This window comes from Podarcis bocagei, assembly GCF_964188305.1.
Source record: "Podarcis bocagei genome assembly, chromosome: 2".
NCBI lineage: Eukaryota > Metazoa > Chordata > Lepidosauria > Squamata > Lacertidae > Podarcis > Podarcis bocagei.
The window spans coordinates 48,644,317-48,664,009 of record NC_138126.1 but is presented as its reverse complement, the minus strand read 5'-3'; the positions used below and the strand labels follow the sequence as shown (position 1 = coordinate 48,664,009).

General features: G+C 42.2%; 1 protein-coding gene across 2 annotated transcripts in view; it reads right to left on the bottom strand.

Moving 5' to 3' along the window:
- Nucleotides 1–19,693, bottom strand: part of DNAH12 (dynein axonemal heavy chain 12) — a 104,599-nt gene that overhangs the window by 50,129 nt on the left and 34,777 nt on the right. For both annotated transcript variants that reach the window (XM_081183904.1, XM_081183905.1), the window contains exons 24-36: nt 18,146–18,302; nt 17,278–17,450; nt 15,314–15,466; nt 13,399–13,638; nt 11,926–12,171; nt 10,024–10,143; nt 7,412–7,521; nt 5,503–5,686; nt 4,945–5,085; nt 3,356–3,439; nt 3,077–3,265; nt 1,982–2,101; nt 386–574 (exon numbers count right to left, since the gene is read on the bottom strand). In XM_081183904.1, coding sequence (XP_081040030.1) covers nt 386–574; nt 1,982–2,101; nt 3,077–3,265; nt 3,356–3,439; nt 4,945–5,085; nt 5,503–5,686; nt 7,412–7,521; nt 10,024–10,143; nt 11,926–12,171; nt 13,399–13,638; nt 15,314–15,466; nt 17,278–17,450; nt 18,146–18,302 — 2,106 coding nt within the window. The remainder of the gene's footprint in view (nt 1–385; nt 575–1,981; nt 2,102–3,076; nt 3,266–3,355; nt 3,440–4,944; nt 5,086–5,502; nt 5,687–7,411; nt 7,522–10,023; nt 10,144–11,925; nt 12,172–13,398; nt 13,639–15,313; nt 15,467–17,277; nt 17,451–18,145; nt 18,303–19,693) is intronic.

The following is a 19,693-nucleotide window of genomic DNA, read 5'->3' as shown; positions in this document are numbered from 1 at the left end:
CAGATACCATACAGTATTTCCAACTGTATGTGTCATGCAGTTCCCAGATAATGCAAAGCCATTTGAAGGAATGGACAAAGGGGGGGCAGCTGCCCCCCCCCCGATCCAGTAAATGAATAAAAATACTTGACTGACCAATTGCATTGCAGATAACTCAGTTCTGTCCCCCCCCCCCCAAAAAAAAACAACAACATAGCCTGCCCCTCCTAAAGTAAATCCTGGCTATGCCCATATTTGAAGGCAAAGCTTTTGTGGATGTATCATATATAGGTGTATTACACAGCTTCATGTTTTCAAATTCTATGGCTTTCAACAGCTATTCATTCCTAATGAAATATTTAAGAAATTCAAATACCTGTTAAAAATTATATTAATTATTCCGTACCTCAAACATGAAATCATACACCAAGCCTCTCTCTTCAAACGGATGCTCCCATTTCCCCACAGCTGCAGGCATTGGATGTTTGTCCATCTTCCCTGCTATAATATCCCTCATAAAGGCGTCAAACAGAACCCGACCATCACCATCACAGGTTCCACCAATGGACCAGACCGTAGCAAAAGCAAAACAACCCTTCCATTTTTAAAAAGAGAAAGAAATTATGAGGACGATGATGTACTCATGGCAAATCTCACTTGAAAGGCTTTAAAGTTATACTATTTATCTATAGCGAAAATACAGTGGTGCCCCGCAAGACGAATGCCTCGCAAGACGGAAAACCCGCTAGACGAAAGGGTTTTCCGTTTTTGAGCTGCTTCGCAAGACAATTTTCCCTATGGGCTTGCTTTGCAAGACGAAAACGTCTTGCGAGTGTTCCGATTTTTTTCCGCTCCCCCCCCCTTTTCTAAGCTGCTAAGCCACTAATAGCCTTTTAGCCGCTAAGGCACTAAGCCTTTAATAGCCGCTAAACCGCTAATAGCGCTAATCCGCTAAGCCGCTAATAGGGTTGCTTCGCAAGACAAAAAAACCGCTAGACGAAGAGACTCTCGGAACGGATTAATTTCGTCTTGCGAGGCACCACTGTAGTATTTTGAGGATGCAATCCGCCAGCCAGTTTTCTGGATATTGAACTTAGTGGGACTTACTTAATAAACTTATTGGGACTGCAATTGTACATCTGTTTACCCATAAGCTACCCATTTCAGAATCTCTTGCAGGCTGGATCTAGATTTGCCCTTCTGTGAATAGAAGGGCTTGTCACTTTGTGGAACGCCCTGAGAGCCAAGGAAGGCAACCTGCTAACTGAAGGCACTTTTGCAGATTCTACCTTCCCACTGCAGCCCCAAGCACCACACCATATGCTGTTCCAGAAGGTCCACAGGTGCAGCAGCTTTTCAGGGTGTGCAGAGGAGACAGAATCAGCAAAACACACCTCTACTCCTTCCTCCAGCATGAGAATCTTGTGAGAGAAACATAACTCATGTCAATTATGGACAGTGGCATAGGAAGCTGCTAGGGTGCCTGGGGCAGATGTGCAGACTGCCCATGGGGGCAGAGCAAGCTGGTAGGGCAGGGTGCACTGCCAGAACTGTGTCCCAGCACCCTCAACCTGGAGGGCGGCTGTGGGGGAAGTGGTGTGTGTGCACCAGCACTGCTTACAAAAGCAGTGTGGGGCTGGAGCCCGAGCCAGCATGTTCTTGCAGGGCGCCCTTCAGCTGAAGGGCAGCTGAGGGGGAGGTGGCGGGTGGGTGCCAGTTGTGTCCTTCTCAGCTGCCCTCTGGTGGCTGGGAGAGATACAGCAGCCCAGAGCGCTGCAAGCCTAGCCCCAGGCCGCACTGCTTTTGGGAGCAGTGTGCCGGGCTCTGGGGCTCCTGGACTTGCATGTCACCTTGGGCTCTAGTGTGCCACCTCCAAGGTAAGTGCTATCAGGGGCGCACCCCCCCGCCCAGCTACGCTACTAAATATGGATTCAATTCAAGTGGGGTGAAATAACTCAAAAGTTTGCTCAAAGAAGTGAAAAGATAAAAACACCAGACCAACCATAATCCATTTGCGGATGTGTGGACTGGAAGGCTCCTTCTCCACTGCGTCACTAAGCAACATTTCAATAAGCCGAATGAGAGAAACCACATTATTGCTATTGCTGGTGGGGACCAGCTCCTATAAAAGTAAAAGATTTTTAAAAAAATAAATAAATATGAATGCCTCATGAACTTAATCAGTTATAGAACATTTCAGTCAATAATATTTTGTGTTTAAAATGTGCACTGATTATTATTTGTGTGTGTGTTCCGTATAGACTTGATAAAGATCACAAAATACTTACTAAAAATACTATAGCAAACCAACTGAAGTTGTCTTAGTTCAACATTAATTCCTTCACCTCAGTTAACATGTTTTACAATAGATTTCATTATGGTAAGACTGAACATTTCTTTATTTACCCTGCACCAAATTTACCCTCCAAATAAATCATCAACAGTGGATTCTTTCTTTCTCCTGTCTAGGCTTTAGCTAGACCCCTTCTATGCTTCTACTTTCTCTCTGTTTCTTTGCCTGCAAACTGTGTTTACTATTTTTGTTATGTATTCAGTGCTTTTCAGGAATGTATATAAGCAGTTGCTTTGCCCCTGTTTCCCAGTTACAGTATGTAGTTCAATAAAGGTTCTTGCTGTTATCGCTGTCTCTTGCCTCGTGGGAACCCACCTACACTTCAATTTTCTTTTTGGATTAGTCAGGATCCACTTCAGAGAGGTACCAGCCAGTACCCTTCTAAAAGGTAAGATCTTTAAACTAACTTAATACAGTTAAGAGAACCAAAGGAGGAAATTCAATTTGGTCTCAAGGGATGCCTTATCAATCACTCCATCACTGCCTGAGTCTTAATGGGGATAGGGATTTATTCCAGACAAAGGCTGTGGAAAGGAATCACTGAGGGAGAACTGAGATTCCTCCATGAGTATCTTTGCTGGCAGAATCCCTGCCTGTCACAGTGAGAACTCTGGAAGCTGAGGGTTAGCATTACAGTCTCCTATCAACTTTTAACACCTTTAACAAACAAAAAAACCCTGTAGACCCAACCCATGTACTTAACAATAGACATACTAAACTGGTTTTTTTTTAAGAACAACCTACTTTGCATTTTTTCTGACGCATTCTTAATGCTGGTGGTACTATCCAATTAAAGAGATCTCCAAAAAGTTCTTGATACTCCTTTTGGTCCAGAGGTTCAGGAAGTGTACCCAACCAAGATGTTACAAGTGGCAACCAGCCCAGCTGTAAAGGCTCCAAATAAATCATTCCACAACGACTGACTGTAGCAGGCTGCAGGATAATAATATTTATCTCTCTTAAAATTCCATTCTATCTCCAATTTCAAGTCCTGTGAATTATTTGAACTTGCCTTTAACATACCGAAGCCTGAGACAGATCCATAGCTTCAAAGATGAGGCTCATCTGAGGGGACATTTGAATGATTTCTCCACTCATCAAACAAAGCTAAGAACAAAAACAAAAAACAAAACCCACACCCAGTTTTAGACTGCTGTAAATGTTATGCTCCAGAAGCAATCCAGCTTCTTTAACCTTATTTTGAAATAGGGAGGGTATTGGAAAATTTGAGCAAGTACAGGTATTGTGACTTATCTCATTTATTGAAATGTCAGGATCTTCCATAATCAAATTTGGAAAAATGCTTATTTATTAATATCCAGTTTTTGGCCATTGCTCTGCTCCACTATCACTGCATTGCTGTTGTTTTTATATGCTTAGTATCCTATCTAAAACTATAGTTCCTCTAAACAGTTATTTAATGAAAGAGGAAGTACCAAGTTCAGATTTAATGCAGCTCAGAAACTGTTGCGTGACTAAGTCTTTGCGATAGAAAATAAGCCCTAAAATACTGAAATCATAATTGGATTTGGATAGAAGACTGCAGATTTTACCAAATACTGGATATATATGCATCCATTGGTTCTGTATGGCTCTTCTTAAGCTATTTTTTCTGCTACTTACAAAACTTGGCACTTAGTTATAGTGCCACAGGGTCCTGAGAAATTTTGGGAGAGAAGTTTTTAAAGCATATTAGTTTTACGATGCCCCCCCCCCCCATTAAGAAAACCTAGTAGTTGACTGGTTTCCAAGAGTGTGTGTGCTGACTGGCTCAAGTAAGCTGGCTTCTAAAGATAAAGGACCCCTGACAGTTAAGTCTAGTCGCAGATGACTCTGGAGTTGTGGTGCTCATCTCGTTTTACAGGCCGAGGGAGCCGCCATTTGTCCGCAGACAGTTTTTCTCGTTCATGTGGCCAGCATGACTAAGCCACTTCTGGTGCAACGGAACACTGAAACCAGAGCGGCACATGGAAACGCCATTTACCTTCCGCCGGAGCGGTACCTATTTATCTACTTGCACTTTTTGGCGTGCTTTCGAACTGCTACATTGGCAGGAGCTGGGACCGAGCAACGGGAGCTCACCCCGTCATGGGGATTCAAACCTCCAACCTTTTGATCAGCAAGCCCAACAGGCTCAGTGGTTTAGACCACAGTGCCACCCGCATACTAAGCTGGCTCCTACTTGCACTTATTGTTAAATCTGGTACTACAAGGTTAGAAAACAAAGTGCCTCTCAAAAATACAAACATGAGTGCCAGAGATTATGATGATGATGATGATGATGATGATGATGATGATGATGATGATAACATTAGATGTGTATGATATGGAATGAATTTTAGAATGATTTGACAAAAGACCTGACTGCTTATATATCAGCTCTGCTACTGGCACTCTTTCCAGTTTCCTCTTTTCTGTAAGTGTTTCTTCTTTAAAAGCCAGCAAACCCAATATGCATCTGTGATGTCATTTGTGCTGTAGTTACACAAAGAGCTAGCTATTTGGGGCCAAGGCTCAATGAGTAACTTCTCAACCTGTTTTATCTCAATACATTTTAAATTCCTTGAACAATTTTACAATTGCCTGATGTATTTGGATTACTTAGACATTACCTTTTTGTTATCATCCAACACAGTGTTCATGCTCTCTATCCAAAGGGTATCAATAGGACCATCAAAAACAACCCATTTGCGATCAGGTGTCTCAGTTAAAGCAAATTCTCGAAAAGTGTTGGCAACTATGCCATCTGTCCACTAAAATAAGGGACAAAAGACTTTTTAAAATTTGAAGGAAGCATTCAACAGAACCTAATTGTGTAAATCATTTGAATATGGTAATCTGTTCTACTGAATGGACAAAACCTAAGCAAATAAACATCCAAGAAAAAGCTAAGCTTAAATTGTTTTCTGGACACACTTTGAAATAAAACGTAGATATGTTACAATTAATATGAGCTAGGCGGAGAATGTGCATAAATACTACCTTCCTTTGTATGAATATGTATTCATGCTAAGGGTTGTGTGCTTCTGCCCACACTGTTGGCAATGCCACCTACCCTCTCACTGCCAACCCCAACCCTTCACACCTCACCCAAGGGCTTATATGGTTCATTGCTGTAAGGTACTTTTCATTTCTCCCTGCTCCTCCGCTTTATTTTGTGATGAACTTACCTCATGAGATACTGGATCAAATCTTCCAAAAAGTTGTCCCATAGTAATAGCTTTTGGATTCACAGTTCTGTGAACTACCTTTTCTTCATCCCCATACCCACGTTCATTCATAAGGGAAAGTGTATCTGCCAACACATGCAAAACTTTGGTCTTTCCAGCAAAAGGCTCACCTACAAGCATAAAACTGATAAATAAAAAGTCGTTATTTGGTATTTTCCTTTTTGGTATTTATTTTTCCCTTTTTAGTCTCATGACTAAACATGAACATACATTTAATTGTTTATTATTGCAAAAGCTAGAACATTCAGCTTCTTGTAAAAGCTATAGAAAGGTAAGGAATGAGGTCGCAAAAAATACAGTGAGTTTTCTTTACTCTGCTATAAGGGAAACTATGTCTTAAAGAAATGGGAGAAACTATTTCTTAAAGAAATGGGAGTGCCTGATCACCTCATCTGTCTCCTGAGAAATCTCTATGTGGGACAAGAAGCTACAGTTAGAACTGGAAATGGAACAACTGATTGGTTCAAAATTGGGAAAGGAGTATGGCAAGGCTGTATATTGTCTCCCTGCTTATTTAACTTATATGCAGAACTCATCATGCGAAAGGCTGGGCTAGATGAATCCCTAGCCGGAATTAAGATCGCTGGAAGAAATATCAACAACCTCAGATATGCAGATGACACAACCTTGATGGCAGAAAGTGAGGAGGAATTAAAGAACCTTTTAATAAGGGTGAAAGAGGAGAGCGCAAAATATGGTCTGAAGCTCAACATCAAAAAAATGAAGATCATGGCCACTGGTCCCATCACCTCCTGGCAAATAGAAGGGGAAGAAATGGAGGCAGTGAGAGATTTTAGTTTCTTGGGCTCCATGATCACTGCAGATGGTGACAGCAGTCACGAAATTAAAAGACGCCTGCTCCTTGGGAGAAAGGCGATGGCAAACCTAGGCAGCATCTTAAAAAGCAGAGACATCACCTTACCAACAAAGGTCCGTATAGTTAAAGCCATGGTTTTCCCAGTAGTGATGTATGGAAGTGAGAGCTGGACCATCAAGAAGGCTGATCGCTGAAGAATTGATGCTTTTGAATTATGGTGCTGGAGGAGACTCTTGAAAGTCCCATGGACTGCAAGAAGATCAAACCTATCCATTCTTAAGAAAATCAGCCCTGAGTGCTCATTGGAAGGACAGATCGTGAAGCTGAGGCTCCAATACTTTGGCCACCTCATGAGAAGAGAAGACTCCCTGGAAAAGACCCTGATGCTGGGAAAGATGGAGGGCACAAGGAGAAGGGGACGACAGAGGACGAGATGTTTGGACAGTGTTCTCGAAGCTACAAACATGAGTCTGACCAAACTGTGGGAGGCAGTGGAAGACAGGAGTGCCTGGCGTGTTCTGGTCCATGGGGTTACGAAGAGTCGGACATGACTAAACGACTAAACAACAACAACATGTCAACTTAACCAGACCAGCTCTGCTTGGGAACCACGGGGCAAAGGACTTTGGCCAATGGTAAGGCTACTAAGCTGATTTCTTCAGGGTTCAGTGGTGTAACTGATTTTCCTAAAGGGAACTCAGTCATGCAGCCAAACCAGCAGTGTTCAATTCACCACCCATAGCTGTGAATTCAACCCTACTTCCTGCTGGGATCAGCTGTACAATCAAGCTCTCCATGAAGAACTTGGTTGCACAGTCAACCAAGAAGGACAGAAGTATACTTTCTTCATGCCATGTATAACTTTCTTAACTTTCCTATCATGTCACCTCTTATTTGCCTTTTCTCTAAACTAAAAAGTCCCAAATGCTGCAACATTTCCTCAGACATGAGTTGTTCTATCCCTTTGATCAGGTTGGTTGCCATTTTCTGAACCCCATACCTATGAATATTATTTATCATAATTATACTTACCCATGTCTAACTATCATCATTTCATAGGTCTGTATCATCTTTTCTAGAAAAACTTTAACAGGCTGAACATTGTGTGCTTTACAGCATTCATTTGCACATTCCAGAAAATCCTGAAATACAATTTTAAAAGGTAAATCTTAGCTATTTCTCATTTCTGGTATGCATTTGCACATGTACACAAACACACTTTTCATTTGAAAAAAGATTAACATTCAGTTTTCCTTCTTTTTCTTGAAATGAAACTCATATACTTCAAATTGTCCATTAAGTGTTTCAGTTGAGTTTAGCTAGGCTAGAGAATGGTAATCTCAATTCAACAAACATCAAAACCAGGTGAAATTATGCATTTACAGAAATGAACAGAATTTTGCTATGTTGTCGTAGAAAGACTCTCCTCCCTGAAAGAGAGGGGAGTGGTTGTGGGCGGGAGCTCGAACACCGCTCCTAGCAGGGGGCGTTGCCCCCTGCCTCCAGCTCACCTGGCTGGCACTCACGCCCCCCCCGGTGGCCGCCCAACCAGGTGCCATGGGGGGCGTGTCCAGCAGCCTTTATGCTGCAGTGCCAGCCTCTCCCCGGCCTCATTTCTCTTCGTCGTCCTGTGCGAGTCACCCACCCTCCACTCCCTTTGAGTTAGGGCTTAGGTCATTGGCCTTGCTATGGACCTTAGGTTGGTCGCCCCGGTTGCCCGGGGGGCCTGGTAGGAGTTTTTCCATTTGGCATTAGGCTTTTTGGTTTTTTCGCCTACCTCGTAGCAATCGTCACAACTTTCTGGTGGTATTGGTGGGTAGGTTAGGCATTGGAATAATGTGTTGTGGTGTGTCGAAGTGCTAGGTGTGGCCATCGCCTATGCCTTCAATTTATAGGGGTATTCCGGTAAAGGAATCTGGCGGTCGTGTATTCCGTCCGAAGCCTGCTTGTCGGGAGGCCATGGCACGACCCGCGGTGACATCAGGGGTGAGCCTATAGTTGGATTAGCATCAACAGGTGATGAACCCCTGGTGAATAAACCCACTTGTTTTGCGATCCAATGCCTAAGCCAATACCTTTTCATTGCTGTAATCAATAAAGTTGTGGCCTTTTCTAGCCCATTAACCTTATATCATGTGTCCCTGTGTCTTCATTTTACTTTGCGGGGGTCGGGTCCTCGAACCACAACCACAAAAGGAATGATACTATATAGTTACCAAGTAAAGAAACAAAGACTTTGAAGGATATGCAGAAATTAGAATGAAAGGAGCTCTGTGAACACCTTAAAACTGAGCAAAATCATAGGAACTGCAATTCTGTACACACCTTGGAGTAAGCGCAATTGAAAATACAGTAAAGAGACTTATTTCTAAATAGGCATGTATAGGGCACATGTATGTATATTGAGACTGCCACCATTAGACTGGTGACCTTCTTTTTAAATGACATGAGGCAGTGGCAGCTAGAAGCTGAAGAAAATCTTGAGGGACATTTGTGACAAGTTACTAAGAGACTAGGAAGATAATCCAACTAGGAATGAGATGGATGTCATGATTACTAGCAGTGCAATCCCATGCACATCTACTCATAAATAAGCCCCACTGAATTCATTGGGGATTATTTGTAGGCAAGTGTATGTAGAAATTAAAAGATGCTTGCTTCTTGGGAGAAAAGCGATGACAAACCTAGACAGCATCTTAAAAAGTAGAGACCTTGCTAACAAAAATACCTATCGTTAAAGCTATTGTTTTCCCAGTAGTGATGTATGGAAGTGAGAGCTGGACCATAAAGAAGGCTGATCATCGAAGAATTGATGCTTTTGAATTGTGGTGCTGGAGGAGACTCTTGAGAGTCCCATGGACTGCAAAAAGATCAAACCGATCCATCCTGAAGGAAATCAGCCCTGAGTGCTCACTGGAAGGACAGGTCGTGAAGCTGAGGCTCCAATACTTTGGCCACCTCATGAGAAGAGAAGACTCCCTGGAAAAAACCCTGATGTTGGGAAAGATTGAGGGCAGAAGGAGAAGGGGACGACAGAGGACGAGATGGTTGGACAGTGTTCTCGAAACTACCAACATGAATTTGACAAAACTCTGGGAGGCAGTGGAAGACAGGAGTGCCTGGCGTGCTCTGGTCCATGGGGTCACGAAGAGTCGGACACGACTAAACGACTAAAGAACAACGTATGTAGCAGTGCAGCCTAAAGTAGATACTGAAAGATTGCAAAAGGATGAAGCCCTTTTGCTATCTATTACAAATGCTGGGGGGCTTCTACAAACAGAGAATTGGTCCTAGAGTAGTGTCTGAAGGTACTTGAGGCTACCACCTTGCTAAAGCTAAGCAGGTTTGACTCTGATTAGTTCCTGAATGGATGACCATCTGGGAACCACATGTACACTACACTGGGTTCCATGATTGAAGAGCAGCTGAATATAAATGTGAGAAAATAAAATAAACAAACACATCAAGTTCTGAAGCAGACTTTGGGTTCTTGGTAAGACTGGGTGAACTGAAGTTTTTTGAAAACAATCCACTTAAAAAATAGACACAGCACATCATTCAGTTAGAAACAGACAACCGCATAAGCTAAAACTGTCAAATACTGAAAGGATTACTGGGGAACAATGCCCTAAAAATATACTCACATTGTAGTCAGCTTCAGGAAGCTTAATACCAGGGAATAAATCACTTGTAATGCCCATAAACAGAGGTATGTCATGTGACAAAAACTTAGGTTCATTTACATCTTTGATTGATCGAAGGAGCTGAACAAAGGAAGAGAAACAGCAGCAGAGTTGGAAAGAAATAATGTTCTAGTTTATATCACAAATATCAATCTGCTCAGCAATAAAAACAAAGTTCCATCAACCCACTGTGTCTCCTACGAGTATTTTTCTTTCAAGCTGAATCCTAACATGAATAAAAACTTGTCTCTAAGGAAGAGAAATTAGTTGGGGTGAGGGAGGATAGGGCAGTGGTGGACCTACATATCTAGTTATAGGAAGGCAAAAGTCTTTACTGCTACTCTCCTCTCTTGCATGTTCATGTCTGCCTCTTGCTGCCACTGGCACCACCAAGAGAAGAATGCCTACACACAATTCCTTCTCTTGGTGGCAGTGCCAGCATGGGAAAGTCACAAAGTGGAATGTTTGCTCCCCCTTCATGGTCTATGCAGGCTTCCTTCTCCTGGTGGCAGAAGTGACAGCACAACAAAGGAGAGCATTCTTTCCCTTCATCTCCCTCTGTTGCAGCAGCTTCTCACCTTCTTCTTCCTGGGGTGAGCAAGGAGGTGGGGCTTTCTATAGCCACCCCCTTCTAATAAATGGAACTTCTGCTCATTAGAAGAGATGTGTGGGCTGTAGCCAGCCACAGCACATCGTCATCAGGGAGGAAAGAGGCATGTGCATGCTCAGTGACTCCTTTTATTCTGGCCAGGTTCCACTTATTAGAAGAGTTGTCTACCCAACGAGACACTGCTTTGCTGCCCCCTAACCTGCCACCTGGGGCATGTGCCTCCACTTCCTCCCCCATATTGATACAGGCCTGGGAAAGGGAAACATTACTCATTCCTATAATGGGTATGGCAAACCACTTCTATGACTTCTAGACTGAAAGGGCTTTGTAAGTGTTAGTTATGCTGATTCAGTATGCCTAACACTTGCAATCCATCTGAGGATTTTGCTGATCTCTATGTTGATCATAGCTAGCTTAAGCAGCCTGGGAGAACACTATAGGTGACAAAGCAAACATTGTTCAAAGCCACATAAAACACTTGTGCTTTTCCAAGGAGTACCTTTCTCCCCCACTTGCTACTGGTATTACAGTTGCTGGGGAAAGTCCTTACATGTATAATTTTGGGGTACTCTGAGGGTCTGGTATATGAAAACATATGCCACAATGTAACTGTCAGTCTTTAAGGACACACAAGACTCCTTGTAGTATTTCTAGTACAGTCGTACCTTGGAAGTCAAACAGAATCCGTTCCAGAAGTCTGTTTGACTTCCAAAACATTCAAAAACCAAAGCGTGGCTTTTGAATGCCTGCAGGAAGTTCCTGCAGCCAATTGGAAGCTGCGGAAGCCCTACCAATTTTGTGATGAATTATAAATAGTATTCAAAAACTGGAACAGTCACTTCCGAGTTTTGATCTTTTGGGAGCCAAAACGTTTGAAAACCAAGGTACGTCTGTACTGTTCTTGACTTTATTTATAATTCATCACAAAAAAATATTCATTTAAATTGTGTGGGGAACATCAGACCCAGGGGCTGAATGTGGCCCCTGGGACTCTCCTCAGGCTCCTCCCTCTCCTCATTTTGCACCTCTCACTGGTCATACAGGAGTCCATTGTATACTGACATCACTGAACTGAACTGCTTTAGACCACTGAACTACAAAGACATCTGCTAGCTGATCTTCTAAATTTCATACATGGAAAAATTACACCAATGTTACTGGAATGGGATAAAACAGCAAGATACTAAAATGCTCTAAGTCCATTTGAGAACTAACGACTATTTCTAAAGTCAAGTTAATAATGTGCCACTTACCAGTATATCTTCATTTTCAAAAGGGAATTTCAGTTTTAGATTGCCAGCAGCTATCAGCACTGCTTTGACTGCACGCATACCATAGTCATAATGGAACTGAGATGAAAGCTGTTCCGAGCACAATCTGTAGGTCATTACTATTTTCACTGATAAAGGTTTAGCATTCAGAAACCCATATGAATAGAGAGAGATTTCAGCAATGAGAGCATAGTTAGGAACCATCATAGCAACAGTTCGGAAGAGGACCTAAAAGGCACATCAAGGAAAGTATGATTGTTAAAAAATTCAAAAATCGAAAAATAAAACATATGAACAAATTGGGGAGGGGGGGGGAGAAAGTATGGCAATTCTGCCCCCCTCCAAGGCTATATTTTTTCAGTGGCACTAGTATGCTTATTTATACATTTGTCTTTCACTTCAACAAAACAAAAAAAAAACACCTCCACAAACGTTTAATGAATTTTCATACAATTGTTCTGGAAACTTTATCTCATAGCTGCTAAACACCCTCTTATTAAAGAAGAAAGGACTTGCCATCCAAGCTGAACCATACAAAAAAACCTACTGAGCTGTTTTTTCCAAGAATATCCAGAGCAAGAAAGCTACTATTTGACCACCACTTATATGCCATGCATAGGGAGCAAGCCAAACTCAAAATCCGCTGAGATGAGCAGAGTTTGGAATAGGCAGGTCTGTGGCTCAGCTGGGGCTACACTGACTAAAATCCCTCATCCCAGCTCAGAGATATGCCAGAGTATCTCAGTTCTTCATCCTGGCCCAACTGGGACTCAGCCAGCTCAGTCATGAGAAGGGGACATTCTGGAGGAGTGGTGGAGCTTGGCAGGAACAAGGGGTAGGGATAGGTTTACTCCTATTCAAAACTAATTCAGCTCAGTCACATGACCAGCAGACGTTACACTTGAAAAAGGGTGGTGTAAGACAAACTCTCGTTTTATAGGCTCCCCCCACCCCCCACCCTGCTCACTTTGCCTTAGGACAGCTCAGCCTCACTCTCACTCGTGAAAGGAGTCTAGAAGTACAGTGGTGCCTCGCAAGACGAAAAGAATCCGTTCTGTGATTCTCTTCGTCTAGCGGTTTTTTCGTCTTGCGAAGCAAGCCCATTGACGGATTAGCGGATTAGCGCTATTAGCGGCTTTTAGCGGCTTATCAGCTTATCGGATCAGCTGATAAGCGGCTTAGCGGCTTAGAAAAAGGGGGGGAGGGAAAAAAACCCCGCAGGAACTCGCAAGATATTTTCGTTTTGCGAAGCAAGCCCATAGGAGATTCGTTTTGCGAAGCACCTCCAAAACGGAAAACTCTTTCGTCTAGCGAGTTTTCCGTCTTGCGAGGCATTCGTCTTGCGGGGCACCACTGTATGCATATATCATAAAACAATTTTTAGAGAAATCATGCTTTTAAAAGCAGTATCTGAAATGACTCTCAGTTAACATGGTTTTTCTTTCACTATTTTACCTTGAGATTGTCCGGCAGTTCAGAGCGCCCTGCATAACCTGGATTCATAGTAATCGCAACAAAGCAGTTGGGGTTCAGCTTCAGTTCAGTCCCTTCGAAATTAAACGTCTCCAGCTTCAGCTGTATAGCCCTCTGGATGCAAAGGATCTGCTGAGCCACTACAGACAGGACTTCCAACTCAATGCGATTGAATTCATCAAAGCAGGCCCAAGCACCTGAAGAGGCCAAACCCTTGAAAAACTAGAAACAAAATGGTAAGCCAGGCATTATATAACTAAGCAATAGTTCCAAAATATAAAAAGGAGTATTGTGATGCTTTGGGAATATTTATTTACTACTATTCTTACAGCCTCATCAAATCTAGCTGTATTAGGCAAATGAAAAAATTGGGGTGCCTCTATATAATTGTTGCTTGCTTAGACTGTGTACAGGAAATGATTTCTGTGGAGAAGCAGGAATTATTTCCCTGTTACAGCTATCATGACAGTAGTCCTCCTGATCAACTACTGGTAACTTAATAAATACATAAATACCAGAGAGGCAGTGATGGAAGTGAACATGTTCTCTTCATGTTTCCTAACTCTCAGTTACAGCTATTTAACCAACCCCATAAGAGCTGATGAAGTAGTGAAACCAATTAAATCAGATCAAAAGCACTCTTATGAGAAACTGTACTTTAACTTATAAGGGCTGTATGAGTTCATGTGTGACTGTGGGCTGTTCAAACACTAAAAATAATTTTGCAAGAACCTTTTAAAATCAGTTCCAAAGCTGGCAGTACATTACTTGCCTTAGAATCTGTTTAACAAGTGCCCAAGCGAATCACATCAAATGTGTATTCTTTGATTGCAGCAGCATTAATTATGTTCCTGGATACTGCTTCAATTGCAATTTTTAAAAGACCTGCAGAACTTGTTTGGTTTGGACACATTAGCAACTGTCTTGTCAAACTATCCTGACTCCTCAAAGTTTAAAAGCACAGTGTATTGATGAAGTACAGTTGTACCTTGGAAGTTGAACAGAATCTGTTCCAGAAGTCTGTTTGACTTCCAAAATGTTTGACTTTCAAAATGCAACTTCTGATTGGTTGCAGGAAACTGCTGCAGCCAATTGGAAGCCACAGAAGCCCTGTTGGAAGTTTGGCTTCCAAAAGAACATTTGAAAACTGGAACACTCACTTCTGGTTTTTGATCGTTCGGGATCCGGAACGTTCAACTCCCAAGGTGTTTGGGGGCCGAGGTACGACTGTACTTAAAGAGACAGATCCTCTGCAAGTTTACTCAGACTCCCAAGTTAAGTTTGCATAGCACTGCAGCTTAAGTATCAGGATGGATGACCTCCTTGACAACGTACTTAGTAGTTGTTGATATATGTAACTTCCAGGAATAGAGAAGGCCTTCCTGTGCTGGCCAACCCATGAGGCAAGATGAGGGGACCACCTTAAGCAGCAGGATCCACAGGGGTAGCAGATTATGGCCTCCAAGGAACACACAGCCCTCTGTATTATGGTATTTTAATATTTTGTTGGAAGCCGCCCAGAGTGGCTGGGGAAGCCCAGCCAGATGGGCGGGGTATTAATAATAATTATTATTATTATTACAGCAGCCTCTTGGTGAACAGGAGGCACTGCTGGTCTCCTCTCACCCCTAGGGATGAAATGGTGGGGGCTGCCCTCTGGGGTGTCCTGGGCTTTGCACCTGATTCAGAGTGGGCCCTTTTCCCCTTGCGATGGCCTTTGATTCAACTGATAGTTGTGAAGTTAACTGTACAGTTCTGTGAACAATTGGATTGTGTGACCAAGGTATGTGTTATTGTTTTTAAATGTTTTTGTTAAAGTTGAGCATCTACTGAAAATGAAAAACTGTGCCACCTTTAAAAACTGGAAATCAGACAATAAAAGATTGGTTCAATTTACCTTCCCCATGGCTAGGTAATCAAGGCCATCAGAACAGTTGAAGACAACACATTGCACAGCAAGAGCTTTAGCCAAATCTTTGGTGGTCTCTGTTTTACCTGTCCCAGCTGGGCCCTCTGGAGCACCACCAAGATTTAAATAAAATGCTCCAATCTAAGAATAAGAAAAGTTCATGAAAATATTTCAGAAGTCACATAATGTTTGGATACAAAAAAACCTACATCCAGTTGTATATGGCAGAGATGAAATATTGTAGAAAACATGTACCCTCCCCCTTATTTTCTTACACATTGCATACTTTGTCACTGCATTCTCACCTCCCACCAAATTCTTCTTTTCTTTCGTTTTTGCTCTCTCTCACCCTAAACCATTATTCATTCATCTATTTATCCCAGGTTTCTGTTGTTCCGCTTGGGAAAATACACCTACACAAATTCTAATGCAAGCATACACATCAATCGTCTCTATTTCTCCATCCATTTTTCTATTTCCATTCTTCATTCCTAATGTCAACTTTATCATATTTTCTTCAACTTTTTCATAGGGCTAATGAAATAGCCTGCAACAGCACAAGTGTTACTTTCTTTGATTCACTGATCAATTTAAAAAGACATTTTCTGCTGCATTACTAAGAGATCTGCAATCTAGAACAAAAGGATCTATATTTGCCTTGTCTCACAATTTTATTTACACCTAATCAGAATCAGTTTTAAATTTTAAACTATGTTTCCAGTAAAGAGAACATTAATGATTTAGTCCCATTGAATTTAATGGAGTCAAGAGTGCTTCCCTTATAGACAGGAAAATTGGCTTCCAGGTGGAGAAATCAAAATTAGAAACTGAATTGTTAGATCCCAATACTAAGAATTTGTCAAGAATGTATAACTTGTTGCTGAAATGGAATACACAAGATGAAACAGTTAAATCAGCTATGATTAAGTGGGCACAGGATATTGGTCATAACATCATGTTTGCTGACTGGGAACAGTTGTGGACCACCAGTTTGAAATTTACGGCATGTAATGCCTTAAAGGAAAATATTATGAAAATGATCTATAGGTGGTACATGACCCCAGTCAAACTAGCAAAAATTTACCATTTGCCTGACAATAAGTGTTGGAAATGTAAGGAAAATGAAGGTACTTTCTATCACCTTTGGTGGACGTGCCCGAAGATTAAGGTTTTCTGGGAAATGATATATAATGAAATGAAAAAGGTACTTAAATGTACTTTCCCTAAGAAACCAGAGGCCTTTCTCTTGGGCATTGTCGGCCAATTGGTGTTAAAGAAAGATAGAACTTTTTTTATGTATGCTACTACAGCAGAAAGAATACTCATCGCAAAGTATTGGAAAACTCAAGATCTACCCACCCTGGAAGAATGGCAGATGAAGGTGATGGACTATATGACATTGGCGGAAATGACTGGCAGAATCCGTGATCAGGGGAAAGAGACGGCGGAAGAAGATTGGAAGAAATTTAAAAGCTATCTTAAGAAATATTATAAAATTGATGAATGCTAAAATGTTGAGGTTTTTAGAAAGAAAAGGAGATTACAGCGACAAAAGATTAAGTAAAAGAAAAGAATAAAGAAGGAATATATTTGATAAAAATAAGTTTAGGATTTGCTGAAATAATTTTGGAAATTAGGATGTAGAAAGGGGAGGTTTGGGGGAGTCAGAGAAGTGAGGGATATGAAAAGAAAGGATACAAAATTATACATGTTTGTTTGTCTTTTTTATTGTTTGTATTGTCTATAAAAATTTTGTAAAACCAATAAAAAAAATTTTTAAAAAAAGAGTGCTTCCCTTATTGTCAGAGAGTTTAATACAGTAGTTCTGAGAACCTCAACAAGACAAAATCTCTATAAGCTACTGTCATAAACATAGGTGGAGAATATGCCTCATTGTAGCCAATTCAGATTTATAAGAATTCTTATTAGCAATTTAATATTAAAAAGCATACCAGAGTGCGGTAACATCTGTCTGTAAGAGGAGTGATGACAAGTCGAGGAGAGTTGCCAAGGTATTCATATGCATATTTTACATTGCAATTGATGATGCGCACCCGGACGTTCTCATACTCCCAGTAATACCGTAACTGAGCAAGCCACTGAAAATCTGTTTCGTGCAACACACCTGAAATAATACAACCATGGGAAATGTCTTAGGCTCTACTCCTCAGCATACCATGGAAAGGAAGCAGGAAGGGGAAACAAAATGTTTTGAAGTTGCAGCTGTCAGCTCCAATTTTTCTTTCATCTTAAACAGTGCTTTTTTCTGGGGGTACGCAGGGGTACGCATACCCCTAAACATTTTGTGAATCTTTGTACTTTTGTCCATTTACTGTATTTATTTCCCCCGATTTGAACTATAAAATGGTGATTTTCTTGAGTCAAAATGAGAGTACCCCTAAACATTTTTTTAGAAAAAAAAGCACTGGTGTTAAAGCAATGGGTATACAGTGGAACCTTGTGTTATGTATCGTCCTCCTTACAAACGCTTCGGGTAACAAGCTCCGCTAACCCAGAAGTAGATGCTCCTGGTAGCAAACTTTGCCCTGGGATGCGAGTGGAAGTCGTGCGCTGACAGAGCAGCAGCAGAAGGCCCCATTAGCGAAAGTGTGCCTCAGGTTAAGAATAGACCTCGGAACGAATTAAGTTCGTAACCGGAGGTACCACTGTATGTCTTAAAATAATAAAATCAATATTTTAACACTGAGAATATTAGTTTAAAAAGCAATGATTTCCCGGAACAACAGAGAAATATCAGGCAATGTATTAATATTCTCATTTATTCTATGACAAACAAGAACAAGCTATTAGGTTACATACCACTTTCAATCATTTCTATGACGACATCTCTAGCGTGCACATCAATAGTAACCAAAGCACCCAGTGTGGTCCTTGTTTGTTTAGACAACTTCCCTCTTACCAGCTCCACAATATCATTTAACTGAAACTGAAGGTTAGCGTAATAATTCTTTAAGCCCTGCAGAATGAAAATGGATTTTGATAAATTCTATCTGCCACAAACAACTACCAAGAGGAAGCTTAGTGGTCTCTCTATATTATTATCCTGTGATTTATTTATTCAAAAGCTCATTAGTGATTGCAATACCAATTTTTAATATAGATGCCCCAGTCAGGTAGATCTGGCTTGCATAACACATTCCCATTCATATTTACTGTTCTTTTGCTATTAAGTTATGTATTTTGTGTTTTTATGTTGTAAACCACCCTATGATCTTCTGATGAAGGGCAGTATAGAATGAATGAATGAATGAATGAATGAATAAATAATCAGCACATATTGTTCTGTGAGCAGGAACATGGTCTCTGCACCAAAATGGGTGCAGCTCTTGGAAGCAGAAGAAGCCAGTGTGTGTGTGTGTGTGTGTGTGTGTCTAAAGCTCCTGTACTAAAAAGACAATTGCTGGATTGGGATGCTGGTACAGTGGTACCTCGCAAGACGAATGCCTCGCAAGACGGAAAACCCGCAAGACGAAAGGGTTTTCTGTTTTGGAGGCGCTTCGCAAGACGAATTTCCCTATGGGCTTGCTTCGCAAGAAGAAAGCCCATAGGGAAATCTCCGGGGACCTCTTTTAAATGCTGGTGGTGGGGAGCAAAGCCTTTCCCGCCCTCCGGCCTTCAGAAGAGGTCCAGGAAGGCCGGCGGGGGCCGAAAGGCTTTGCTCCCCACCGCCAGCATTTTAAAAGCAGTCCGGGATAGCAGGGAAGCGCTTCCCGCTATCGCGGACGGCTTTTGAAGGCAGACGGGGGGGAGCAAAGACTTTCGCCCCCCACCCGCCTTCAGAAGAGGTCCTGGACCTCTTCTAAAGGCGGACAGGGGGCGAAAGTCTTTGCTCCCCCCTGCCTTCCCGGGAGAGCGGAGAAAGGCAGCGCGTTTCTCCGCTGTCCCGGACGGCTTTTGAAGGCAGGCGGGGGGGAGCAAAGACTTTCGCCCCCTGCCCGCCTTCAGAAGAGGTCCAGGAACTCTTCTGAAGGCGGGCGGGGGGGGCAAAAGTCTTTGTCCCCCCTGCCTGCCTTCCCAGGGGCTTTTACATCGCCCCGGACAGCGGAGAAGTCCTCCGCTGTCCCGGGCGATTTTAAAATGCCGCCCGCCAGCATTTTAAGATCACCCCGGACAGCGGAGAAGTCCTCCGCTGTCCCGGGGTTTTTTAAAATGCTGGGGGTGGGAAGAAAAGCCCTTGTCCCCCCCCCCAGCCTTCAGAAGAGGTCGGGGGACAGACTGTCCCCAGACCTGGTCTGAAGGCGGTTTCCATAGGAACGCATTAATTGATTTTCAATGCATTCCTATGGGAAACCGTGCATCGCAAGACGAAAAACTCGCAAGAAGAAAAAACTTGCGGAACGAATTAAT